We start from the raw sequence: 13,149 nt of genomic DNA, 5'->3' as shown, positions 1-13,149 counted from the left end.
GTAGTAACTACTAAGTTACTAACTACTAGTTACTAAACTACTAAGTTTGCAGTAATGTTTGTCTCATAGGAATGTGATATACACTCTCTGCCTGAGTGAATGAGAAGTCCTTGAGTGGCCTGCTACTCATACCTTGAAAAAGAATAATTTTTCTAATTTAATTAAGACAGGAAAACTAATAATGTTTTATGACATAAAATGATTTATTTTATTTTTTACAAAAACAGGAACATCAAGATATCTTCTTCATTGCAGGTACTTAAACATCCCATTTTATAACATTATCCACAAAGCCAGAACAGCTATATGCAGAGTTTTTCATGTGTTGACTTATCATGCATATGAATGTCAGACCCTAGCAAAATATGAAGGTTTTAGGACTGCTACAAGATGATGACAATGATGCAATGTGTTGGAAACAGGTTCAAGGCTTTATAAGGAAGACACTTTATCATCCTACAGGTGAGTTCTGAAGTTGTCTTCTGCTAACTGAAAATGAGGTTGCACATAGGGCTTGTCCTGGAAAATGTGAGCGGCAAACTTAGGTTATGTCCTTTTTAGAAACAATACTCTGAAACCTCCTCTTAATTATTTTACAGTATGTACATTTAAACAGACTGGCTGATTTTAGGTGAGACTGATAAATCAATCAATTAGCATCCTTTTAAAGGATGTAATCAAAAGTGGAAAATAAAGTGCTTGTTTGATTCATCTATGTGCTCTTATGGTCCTCATGTCCTTCAGCAGCATAGGTCTGTAGATTGCCTCCAAGCTTTCCATGTACTCTAAATAATCACTCACTCGAAATCCATGGAGAGCTTCTTCCTGCACAAATACACACAGAAAACATAAGCCAGGAAAAAAAGATGCATAACTTAAATTTAATGAATTCCAAGCTTCTAAAGATAGCTCATTTTGTTCTGCTTGTTGCAGCCTGGTGTTTAAAATACATTTTATTATATTTCATTTAGAAATACAGATTTGGCAATATCTGCTTCCAGACAGTTCTTTCTAATTACAGTCTTGGTAACAAATAGGTTTTTTTCAGGTGGATATTGTTTACCTCATTTTTGGAGAACTTGCCATTGAAGATTTTTAAGGAAAATGTAAGCTTTGAGTATGGAAAGGCAGCAACTAAAATACAGTTTTAAAAGATGGCACACAGCATGCTACATTTGATGATAGTGTGGCTTTTTTATAACCAACCAGATTCTCAAGAAAATGGTAGATCCATATTTTTAAAATCAATGATAAAGGAAGATCTTTATGAAGTGCTTAAACAAAACCAGAACAAATATTTCCTGCCAGGGAATGAATTAAATAAAATACTATTTCACTCACTTAAAATCACTCTGAAGTTTCAGATTAAGTAATGTATATATTTTCAGATTACGTATATTATTAGGTAATGTATATATTTTCAACAATATCTGTATTATTGAGAGCTTTGCTTCTCCTCAGCAATTGAAAAAGTAAAAAAGAAATCCTTACTTTAAGAAAAACCTGAAGATCCTGGGCTTCAGTGTGCTTCAGGATGTCTTGCTGTAGGTGTCTGAACACAGAAATACACATATATATTTGATAATCAGGACCAAGGAAAATACATATAGCAATGTAGTGACAGATCTCACTCCAGTCCATGTAATTCCAGAAACACTGAGTTATCCATTGCAGACAAATCTAGATGAGAAGTAAATTATACATCATTAAATCATTGTAGACATTCAGTCATAATTGATCAGTTTTATCTCTTTTCTATACTACAGAACCTTTTTCCTATAACATTACCATAGCTCTGAAAATAAAAGGGATGAAGTATAAAAGAAGCCAAGAATCACCTTTTTTTAAAGCACAGCCTCTGAATGGACTTCCAAAGTGTTCTGCTAAACACAACACCCTGTATTCATGCATCTCATGGATATATGAGTATACCCCAGCAACTTCTCAGGCTGAGACACAGAAGTCAAAGTCCAATGAAATCAAAGGCTACTTTTTTCTTGATTTTATTTTAAATGTGGCCTGAAGAGTAATGACAGTGATGAAGGTGTGTTTAATGTGATTTTTCCTTTAAATTAAAGCAATTATTTGCCTTATAAATGAATGTTAGGCCCTTCCCTAAGACATATTTAATGAAGTGGGTATGGAACACACTGAGTGACTCCTTTTTTCTGCTCTAAATTACAGTGTACTGCACATTTCCTTTAGCTGCAGACCACAAATCTTCTGATAATCAGTCCTTAAAGTGTTTCAAAAAATGTAGCAGGAGAAGTACCAAGATTTTAATTAGATGACAACAGCCATACTCTGGCATTAAATTTGTTTTGAGGTATTTACTGATGCACACAATCACTTACATACATCAGAACTGTTTCTACAGTTCAGAGGTTGTTTTTAATGCTGCAGTAGAACTGCAAAATCACAGAGCAGATACAGTGGCAACCACCAGTGGCATTTCAGTAACATGTTAAATAAATTTAAAAACCCTTATTGGCAGTTAAGAACAGTAAGTAATCTATTATTAATTGAGTGCACACAATTTAAAAAAGCATATAGTATAACTTGCACATGAATAGCTGAAGAAGGAGTGACTGTTACCATGTGTTTTCCCAACCTGAAACAGGAACCTTATTATAAGCATCTCATTCCTATGCTGATATATATTTCCTCATCTGCCAATCTTCTCTCCTCAAAGACCAAACCCCAAGCTGACTATTTTTAGCAATGTCTCTACCACAATGGCATCTGCCCCCATTAAGAAATCTCTTCAGCTGCAAATCTTCCACAAAAGGAATTTTGAAGGCATAAGATGAAAAATATTTTTCTTGCCTTGGCACGGCAATAAGCTTTCTCTACTGTGCTGAGATGCCCTTTGCATTAGCAATCTAACTCATTATTACATGAAACTCTTTATGCTTTATCATGACTGTAGTCTTTATAAGTAATGCCTCATACACAACATTCCATACTACCAAAGAATTGTAAGTAGGCAAAATGAAAGCTAGCACTATAGATAACATTTCTTCTTCAGTAACCTCACTTTAATAGAAAAGAATAGCGTGTTACCTGATTGTGACAGTCAAGGTAGCTCACATAAGATCAGTTTTGTTTTAAGATCACTCAAACTGCTTCCTGTTATATACCTATTCCAAATTACTCCTTTCTTTCCTCTCAAACTTAGAGAATTTTTCCAGGGAATAAGATATTCTATTTAGTTTTAATGCTAAATCTGAGGTTTTGGTATATATTACTCTTATCAAGTTTTCTGCGTAAGCATGCAATAATACAAGGTGACCAGCTCCAGTACACTGTCATTTTCTATCAGTCAGCTGCTTTCTGTATTCAGATGCTCTAAGTCACTCTGTGTTCAGTACAATCTCTTACCCTCAGTTTCATAACCACCATGTAAGTGTTGCATAGAAAAAAAGAATAGTTCCTCAGTGTTCTGGATTTTGTGGATTTAAATCCAAAGGTTGATGATACTTTAATACGCTTTAACCAGTTACCTGGGATGGAGTGAAACCAGACATGTGGAAGGCTGAACACACAAGTGGCAACTCAGCTTTCAGCAGCATTTCAATATGGTGAGCACTGCAGAAATAGACTGGATGGATGCCAGACTCCACTGTTGTAACAGGCAGGTGCATCTGATTAACAACAACATCATCATCGACAACAAAATTGAGGATTAGGGTTACAGACTACAAAAATGTGTTATTTGTTTGAGAACGATAGATCAAAATACACACTTTTACATGTAAGATAAGCCATTACAATTATTTTAGAGACAGGAAACAGAATAAACAAAAGAAATGGTTTTAGCATCAGGAAAAACATGTAGTTAACCTAGAGTGTTATTAAATATATCCTGGTTATTCCTCTGCATTAGCAGTCTAGTTCTTTCTTACTTTAATTGCCAAAGCAGGGATAGAGAAACTGTTGTTATATTTCAAACAAAGGAGCAGAAAAGAAAAAAACCAAAACGATTTCTGCTGGACATTTTTTCCCCCCATTTACTGCTGGGATGGAACTTCTATGGTATTTTAAGTTGTTTTGTGTGTGCACATTTCTTTGTAGTATGTGTGAAGGGTATGAGTAAAATTCTATTTTGTGCAGCAAAAGAAGCAGAGGTTTTATCACTATGGAAGGCTCTGGATTTCAGTGCCCAGTTTCTTGGTAATAAATCTTTGGCACTAGTGGTTTTCAGCACAATTGTATTCACAGAATGGAGCAAATTTCAGCACAAATTTCATTATGCTGGAACAACCTGAGGGCTGGACTCAGTGCTGTGAGTGGACCGATACGGTTATCATTCTAGTGAGAAGACAGAGCAATTGATCTTAATAAAGAAGTCTGCATGCAAAGAGCTACTGAATCTAATCCATGTGTCTTATACCCCAGACTTCCCTACTGGAGACTACCATTTGTTTAGAGCTTATGCTCAAAACATTCAAGGCAACATGATAATGGACAAAGTCAAACTGTAAGAGTTTTATTACAAATAGTTGGAAACACAGAAATGTTTCTTATACTACAAGCTTGATCCAAAACACTGATAAAGTTATCAATCCTAGTATTTGTGCAGTAATCATTTTTTAAAATTACTAAATACATTCTAATGTATTAAGTAAATTTCAAAACTGATACTTTTACTAAAAAAATAATCAAAAGCATGGACTTGCACACTGTTAAAAAAAGGTCATTCAACATTATTGCAGCCTTCACACAGAATTTAACAAACTTTGTTAACAGAGTTGTTTTACTGACACCTTTAAAATTGAATAAGTGTCTTTACTATCAGTCCACCTGTTATTTCACTTCTTTTAAACAACAATTTGAGCACATGTCAAATCTATATTGTTCTGAGAGAATTTTTTCAGAGTCATGTATTTGGTTAAGGGGCTTTAATGGAAATTTAATGTATTAAAACCCCCTCAAAACTAAGGAAATTAATAAAGTCTCCTTTATAAACTTTCAAAGTTGCCTTTCAGAAAGAAACAAGTTTTAAATTCTTACGGACAAATGTAGCCTTGGTAGCCAGAGAAATGCTGAAACAAGAAGACATGAAAACCGCTGAAGAAACATCAGAGTCTTCTCCCTGTCCCCTGACATTATGAGGAAGATGGAAGATGCAAACCAGTCGTAGCCAGCATAGTGCTCCTGCAAGCAGCCTGAATGAGAAGGTTAAGGAACTCAGGCAGAGAGCTCCTCCTCACTGCCCTGAAGGAACAACAGCCCTCCTCCTCCCCATCCATGTCTGTGCACACAGAGGCAGGAGCTGGTTTGTTAGAGTTGGACAAGGGGAATATAGCTGCAGAGAAGGCAGCCTCTTTAGGCAAAATACTCTCTCAAACTGAGTCAGGAGAAATAATTTAAGCTGTTTTCCCTATACACTACCTTTTTTTTCCCCAGTCCATAAGTAGTCAAGCTGAATCAATAAAAGAAAACAAAACCCAAGAAAATGCAAAAAACCCATGCACCAAAGCAAGTGTGCTACAACAAAGAACTGTGGAGGAGGAAAACAGGAGTTGTTAAAATTATGGAAAAGTTGTTGTTTCAGAGTAAAAGGAAAGCTTTAAGAGATGAACCATATTCTGACTAATGCACCTGAAGTATAATTTAATAGTGATATGTAAGTCTAATACATGAAGAATATAGCAAAGCTCATTGGAAAGGTGTATCTGTTTGTTTGGGTTTTTTTAAAAGTTCCACAGTAGATCTAGAAGAGTCAGAAATCAAAACTTTCCTGTTGATCAGGTTATACCCACTTATCATTACATGTGCAATACCACTAACAGCATTGGTATTGTGGGAGTACCACAAACACTCATTAATGTTCAAAGGTGCATTGCTGCAGATTTTTTACAGCATACAGAAAGATGTGATCCCACTCCAAAGCAGCTGATGACAAAAATGAACAAGACACTTCTAAAAGAGTATAGGAACAAACAGGTGAACATTTTCTGAATGCATTAGGTGTGCATTTTAACTTAACAAAATTTCGAAGTAAAAGTGTTGCTTTTTAAAATTTTTTCTTCACACAAATATTACACACCTCCAGCAATATCAAACACCGAAACCAGGATTTCAAATTCCACTGGAATTTTTAGGCAACATCATACCAAAAAGAAAGGATACAAAGTGAAGAGCCTACAGTTCTTTGCTGTTGTTTCAGAAATTTCTCACAATTCATTAACACGAAAGACAGCCCATTTTCAGCATCTTCTTTTAGCAAGTTTAAATATTTTCCATATCTAGCACAAGAAGTTAAAAACCAAGACTGTTTAAAGATTACTTTTTTTAATCCCTAAAAAGCAAGAACTCATATTTAATAAAACTGTAAATGTTAAGCTGTGATAGTGTTCATCACTAACATGATGTAGATATACACATAACTGATTAAATCATACCTATGATGCTCTATGTAGGAGGGATACATATCAAACACTTGCTACTCAGTGTTACAATCCCTCACCTAAACTCCTTTTATTTCAGTTTTAGAGACTGTGGTGGGTAGGAGCAAGTACTCTTAACACATGGACTCAGTTTCTTCACATACGCTATTTAGAATTTCATGCAATTATATTGTGTGAGTAATTACTATAATTAGAATTCAAATATTAATGCTAAAGATAACAATCTGTGTAAGTACAGACATCTTAGCTTTTACCTGCATCACAGCTCTGCAAATTACTAGCCAAATAAAATGTTTAAATGGCATATAACTAAGCTTAGCTAAACAGAACCATTTAGAGAGGTAATGCAAGGGAAAAAAAGACACACAATTCAGGATAATGTAATTTTATGGTAGATCTTACTAGCAAGTTACTATTAGTCTTTACAAAAATTAAGGATAATAACATATATAATCTGTAAAGATAATTTAATTATGTACTAATACCTTTCTCCATTTCTAGTTAGAATTCATTTTCTTAAAGTTTATCTTAGATTTAAATGGCATAAAGCAATGAGTTGATGGATTAAGTATCATTAAAGTCACTCCATGAAAATCAAACAAATCCTAGAAATACCCTGGAGAAATATTTTACTACCATGTACCTGACTGTCATTTCAACACCAAGCTGCTGCAAAGATGAAAGGCTTTCTTTCTTCACATCTGCATCCATGGCTAAAACAAAGTAAAGTAAAATAAAATAAACCAAGTACTATGAGAAATATGATTTTAACTGAATACTAATGTAAAGCTTCTTTTATGTACAAATACCAACTCTGCAGAACTGCTTCTTATTTGAAATTAGTTTAGTAGTGTTTGGCAAGAACCTGCATTCTTCATACACTTTCTTAAAAACTAAAATCACCCTCTTTATAAGGAAATCTTCACTGTTATTAAGATTATAATTAGCTTTACAATATGATGTAAGCAAGTAACATTTTTCTCAGTCCCATTTCTTAGTAGAGTTTTACCTTGGCCAAGAAATCAGAAAGGCAGCACATTCTGATCTACTTTCTTCCATTCCAGTACCCTCAAAGCCTCCTAGCTGTAAATCCAACTTTATTAACAAAAATTCTATTTTGATATGAATCACAGACAACTTTCTAACTGATGGATTCATAAACTCCTCTATTTCTATGCATTGTTTCTTTCACACAGTAACATATACTGTTTTCTGCATTTGTTTAAATTAAAAATCCAAGTTAGAAAAATGAATAAATCATGAATTAACACAAACTCTGTTGTAGTATTTTCTAAAAATGTTAAACTCTAAATTCAATTAAAAATGGGCATTTTTTCTATCATGTACATATATCATCTAAGATAACTATACCTCAGACAAAATTACAGTCCAACAATATTATGAGTTACAAAGCTGAGGGCTTGAACTTTTAATATACTTCTTTCAAAGTGCTACTTAAAAACCAGCAACAAAGGAAACAACTACAAAACCCTAATAACTGACAATATTTGTTACAAATCTAAGTAATAGATAGAGCAGCAGAAGTTAAAATATATTAATGTAATGTTAACAGATCACACAGTAACATAACGTGTATTCTTCTATATCCTCAAAGATATAGAAAAATCAAGCTGAAGGATTCCCTACTCATTCAGGTAAACACTCGATGTTCCTGTTAAGCAAACAGGGTCTGATATTAAAGATGAAACAGTTATAGGTTAAGGGAGGAAATGCCTGAAGGAAAAAAAAAACTAAGCAGCACTCTGCTCAGATGAGATGAGGCAGGTTGAAATTTTCATAAAAAAAAACAATACAGCATAATTACACTCAACAATGAAGCAATAAAATTCAGCAGAGGAAAGTAAGAAAACCACTGTGTACTGTAACTTTCACAGAGGACAGTAATTTAAGTGTTAGGGTCATGAGGAATTAACCTTGTACTTTTGACAAATACATTTATACATACGAAAAATCAACTGGTCTCTGAGTAAAATGAGTTTAGCCAATAATCTGATGGGATTGAAATAGCAAACCCACATCAGAGAGGCTTTTATAATCCACAGAACAAATGTTAAAATATCTTTTTCACAGCACACCAGCAACACGTTATCTGGAAAAATACATACAAAATCACAGGGCATTTCAGTTACAACGTGACAGAGATAACTGAAACACTTCATATCTTTTCACATCTCCTGTTCCAAACTACCTGTTTACTCAGGCAGCAATTACCATGCTAAGTCAATTAATTTTCAGGTTCCTGTGTACAACTGTGAAGGCGAGAGGCACACTTACACCCTTGAAACCAGGGGGAATTTGAATGGGTTGCCTATGACTAGTGGCTAGTTCAGTCCTAACACCCCCATGGTTTAATGGCAGGAAAGTGGCAACCAGTGCAACAACCTCGAAGCCACAGCGCAGCTTTGCCTCCATTTTGAGGTAGATCCTCTTGCAGGTGGCAATGCAGAAGCTGGTCCAGCAAGGGTGTAACAACAAATTCACAACCCACAGTCTCAGCCCAGTTTTCATTCTGTAACAATTTACACCAAGTACTGCATGCTTATTTCTCATTAACATTAAAAGCATGCAACTGACTTCATTGATTCTCACTGCCTTTTCTTCTCTGTTGTAGTAATTTCTTAGTTGCTATAAAGGGTTTTCTCCCTATCATTTTTCCTTTTCCTATCTTCCCCCAAATTCTGAAAGGAGATAAAATTAACACAGAGTTTGGAATGAATAATAGTTCTCTACTACACAGTACCACATCAAAGCAAAAGCTCTTGCTATCATACACAAGTGTATTTATTATTATCATAGTTCCATACTCTGCTAATCCACAACTCACAACAGGAACACGTAAACTGTGATTCTTTGTCCTAGGTCAAAAGTTCTTATTTTCTGTTTTGTTTACCAACGAACAGAATGGGAAGACCAGGCTTTAGAACACTGTGAAGTCATTTAGAATACACAAAGGACCACTTTCCACTGATTAAAACCTGGACCTAGAAGCCTTAAATGCTCCACTAAACTTAGAAAAATATTATTAACAATAAGTGGAAAGTTCAAATACTGCAGATTGGAATTCATGGATAAAAAGTTAACTAGTAAGCTTGCAGGAATACATTGTGAATGTACTATGGCAGCAATGCCCATACCTTTGATTTAATATATTAATTTTAATTTTCTACAAAAACTAGAGATAGTTAGTCTAGACAGTGTATTATTCAATACATCTGATACAACTGTCTTGAAACACACAGGGTTTCATAACAAAAGGTATGGACAAATCAGTTTTCTAAATAAGAATGCCATTTATTCTCAAAGGCCAGAACATCTCTCTGAACTGTGAATTAATAACATGATACAGCACTCTGGCTATTATTAAATGGAATGAACAACACACCTCCTTTTTATTTATCTAATAAAACAAAAAAATTCTGTACTGAACAGGTATTTTATACCTCTTTCTTTAAAAATACAAATTTCTGTAAAAGAGAAACTAAGCCAAAAATTTAACTAGCTGCTTGAAGGGTACTAGAATTCTCTAAGAGCTGATTTACAATTTTTAAAAGCTGTTCTAATAGAAAGCACCTCAATGGGCAGTACTTTTCAAAATGTTTTGTAGCATTCAGGAGCACAATATCAGACATCCATAAGACATTATTTCCAAAGGCAACTACATGTTGTTATTAACTCAATCTATAGCTACAAACACTTCGGAGTAAGTCAACTGGCACATGCAGTCTCGTAGTAATCTTTCTGATCAGACTAGACTTCCATCAACTTTACAACCCTATAAAAGATTACTTTCTTACTCGTTTTCCCCTCTTACTATAACGAAACTTTTATCTGTTTCAGGAAACGGGTTACATCACATTCATACTGAAATGCCAGGATGCCAAGCTGAAAGAGCACTACAGCATATTTCATAAAACTTGTATGGTCATTCAAAAATAATTAATTTATTTCCCTGTTTAAAGTGCTGTTATCCCAAAGAAACCACTGGTTTCCCTTTTGTGTTAAGTGAAGAAGATTACTGAAGCTGTCACTCACAATATTGATTTAGCTTTTTCACTTTCTGATGCCCAGGCCAAATGTTTTTATGTCTATATAAATAATCCTTGAAAAATGTTAAGGACTGTTAAATTTCAACTTCAGTGATGGCAAGAAAGATTAGTTTTCTTTTGTATGGATGGAAAAGACTTTTGATTCACAGGAACCATGCAAGTAACAATTGTGCAAATAGCTGAAAATCCCACGAAGGTCAGAGCCACCTGCATAATTCCTGCACATGCTTCCAAAATCTTAAAATGTAAGTATGTCTGGTATCGGAGCCCTAGTCCTTGCCTTGCTCCACACAAACTGAAATTGTGCAACTTACAAGTTTTATTTTTCTTTTGTCAACAAAGGAGTAGTATTTTCACTTTTTGACAGGTACCTAAACATTGACAGTGTCCATGGGCAGATGCCCAGTCAGTATATGTTTCACCTGTACCCATCCTCTCTCATTCTGACATTCCTATGAAAGTTTTCTATTTTAAAACATTATCTGGACTTGGGGCAGACAAAAAAGTCATGAGTTTTGTTCTATATCCTATTCTGTCATTTTGCTACCATCTTTTGATTGTGTCATCTCCACCAGGCTACTTACCTAGAGCAGTTCTGAGAGTTTGAATCTCATAGTCATTGTTAGAATTGACTACAAAAAATCTAATTTCAAAGAAAGGTAATATTATTGCTGGATTTGAACTGAGAATGGAGACAATGTAAACAAGATCCAAGGGTAATTGCTGAAGAATGTTGCTGGCTTCTCAGAGCTAGGTAATCTCATGTGCAGTTTCACCTTGACTACTGAAAGTACCTGTTATGTCATCAGTACACTTGTAATAACAACACAAGATCAGAATATTAATCTCTAGAACTTCTTTATGTATAGGTCATCACAAATACTCCAGCTATTTCTGGCAACAAACTCATTAAGAATGAACCACATTTTCAGTCCAGTTAAACTGGCAATGGGTAAAATGCAGTCTGCTAATAGCATCTTTAAAGCAGACAACCTTTAAAGAAGTGCATTCATGAGATGATGCAGGAAGAATGCCCTTCCTTCTCCTTCCCTTTCAGACCAGTTGGGGACTGCAATCCTATATTTCTTATTTGTTACTCCTGATCAGCTCTATACTGATACTTCCCACTGGTGTTTTTAAAATTTCTCAGTTTCTTACCCAACCCACCTGACTCTTTGACAATTAAGAGCTCATTAAATCTAGAAAGTTCCTATGAGATTTTGAAAAAGGAACAAACTGTGACATTTGAGTTTTATGGCCAAGGCCTGAAATCCCTGAGGTTCTGGACCTCTGGCAGTACATGGCAGAGCTGTTTCAGAGACAAAGTCCAACAGAAATAGAGGAGTAGACTTCAAGGCCATCTACAAAAGCAGAGCTATCAAAAAAACCCTGTTGATCATGAAAGATTACAGTATTCCCCGTTTGGAGTTTGGGGAGTCTGCAACACATGGTGTAGATCAATTAAGAAGCGCAGACACCAACTTATTAGATGACTCTGCACGTGGAATTTCTCTATTAAATGGGTTTGTTGAATCCTTGAGAAAACTAAGCCATTCCACAAAGCATTTCTGCATTAAACTGGAATTAGCTAACAGGAAGAGCAAGAAGCTATTTTAGGAACTTCATATGCCTAACACATAATGCATAGTATTTTATTACTGTAGCAGATTTCAGTTTCTTGCAAGTCTATTGCCTATTACAGCTAGAATCAATGATTTGATTTTCAGTGTTTTAGGTTTTGTTAAGAAGAAAGAAAAATGAAAGCAAACTAGAAAGTATTAATTTTGGGAAAGGGGACAGACAAAGATCATCAACATATAACACAGATTTAGTCATCTGAATCCACATCACAGCAGTATCATTGCTGCTAGCAGAAAGTAAACTTCAAGTAAGATTTGTGTTACTGTTTATAGTTAAACATTGCAACTGCAGAGGGGTTTATCAGATATTTCTTTCTCTCTTATCCTGAAAACGATAACAACCCAAACTAATTTGATTTTTCCATATTTGCAAATTTTATAATAGGTTGAAATCCTGAGGGGTTCCACAGCAGATGGATGACTGCTATTCTAATTACAAGTAGCTACAGGTTGAGAAAGCTGTCATTTTTTTCAGATAATCAATTTCTCATTTCAAGAAACATGATAAACACTGAATATCTATGCACTGTACTGAATCCAGTTTCATGAAATATGTGACTTCTCTTCATTAAAATAAAACAACTATTAGAAACTGTTTTTCAGCTCCTCAGACCCAAATTTAAGAGAACGGTGGACACATGCAATTGCCAAGCAAATATGTGGCTTACTTAGATATGAAGCTAGAAAGATGAATCTGGACTATAGTTTACCTTCTAAAAACTCATTAGCCTTATCTAACACAGGAAAATGTCTCTACTGTAACAGCAGGTTTAGGATTTAGCTTAGACAGCTCTTACACATGAGTATATGAATAAGATACCATGAAATAACATGGCATTCAATAATTCTCCTTGAAGAAATTGCAACACTTCATAAACAGTACCAGAAAACCATGGGAAATGTATAGAAATCTGATCAATCAATATTAAATCAGTGAGTAACCTAATTTTAAGCAAAAATTGTAAAATATTTGAGTGTTTTGTTTGTCCCTTCTGTACAAACACAGGAAGCATAATACAGACTTGGGTT

At 34.7% G+C, this 13,149-nt stretch overlaps 1 protein-coding gene across 1 annotated transcript in view; it reads right to left on the bottom strand.

Moving 5' to 3' along the window:
• Positions 1-708: 708 nt before the first annotated feature.
• Positions 709-13,149, bottom strand: part of LOC103801103 (protein broad-minded-like) — a 15,087-nt gene continuing 2,646 nt past the window's right edge. The window contains exons 2-7 of the mRNA XM_009073508.1: positions 7,057-7,126; positions 6,136-6,251; positions 5,014-5,168; positions 3,504-3,644; positions 1,492-1,680; positions 709-825 (exon numbers count right to left, since the gene is read on the bottom strand). Coding sequence (XP_009071756.1) covers positions 709-825; positions 1,492-1,680; positions 3,504-3,644; positions 5,014-5,168; positions 6,136-6,251; positions 7,057-7,124 — 786 coding nt within the window. The 5' untranslated portion in view covers positions 7,125-7,126. The remainder of the gene's footprint in view (positions 826-1,491; positions 1,681-3,503; positions 3,645-5,013; positions 5,169-6,135; positions 6,252-7,056; positions 7,127-13,149) is intronic.

The sequence above is a fragment of the Acanthisitta chloris genome, unplaced genomic scaffold (genome assembly GCF_000695815.1).
Source record: "Acanthisitta chloris isolate BGI_N310 unplaced genomic scaffold, ASM69581v1 scaffold13414, whole genome shotgun sequence".
NCBI lineage: Eukaryota > Metazoa > Chordata > Aves > Passeriformes > Acanthisittidae > Acanthisitta > Acanthisitta chloris.
Note: the sequence above shows the minus strand (reverse complement) of the source record. Positions and strands in the feature narration are given on the sequence as shown.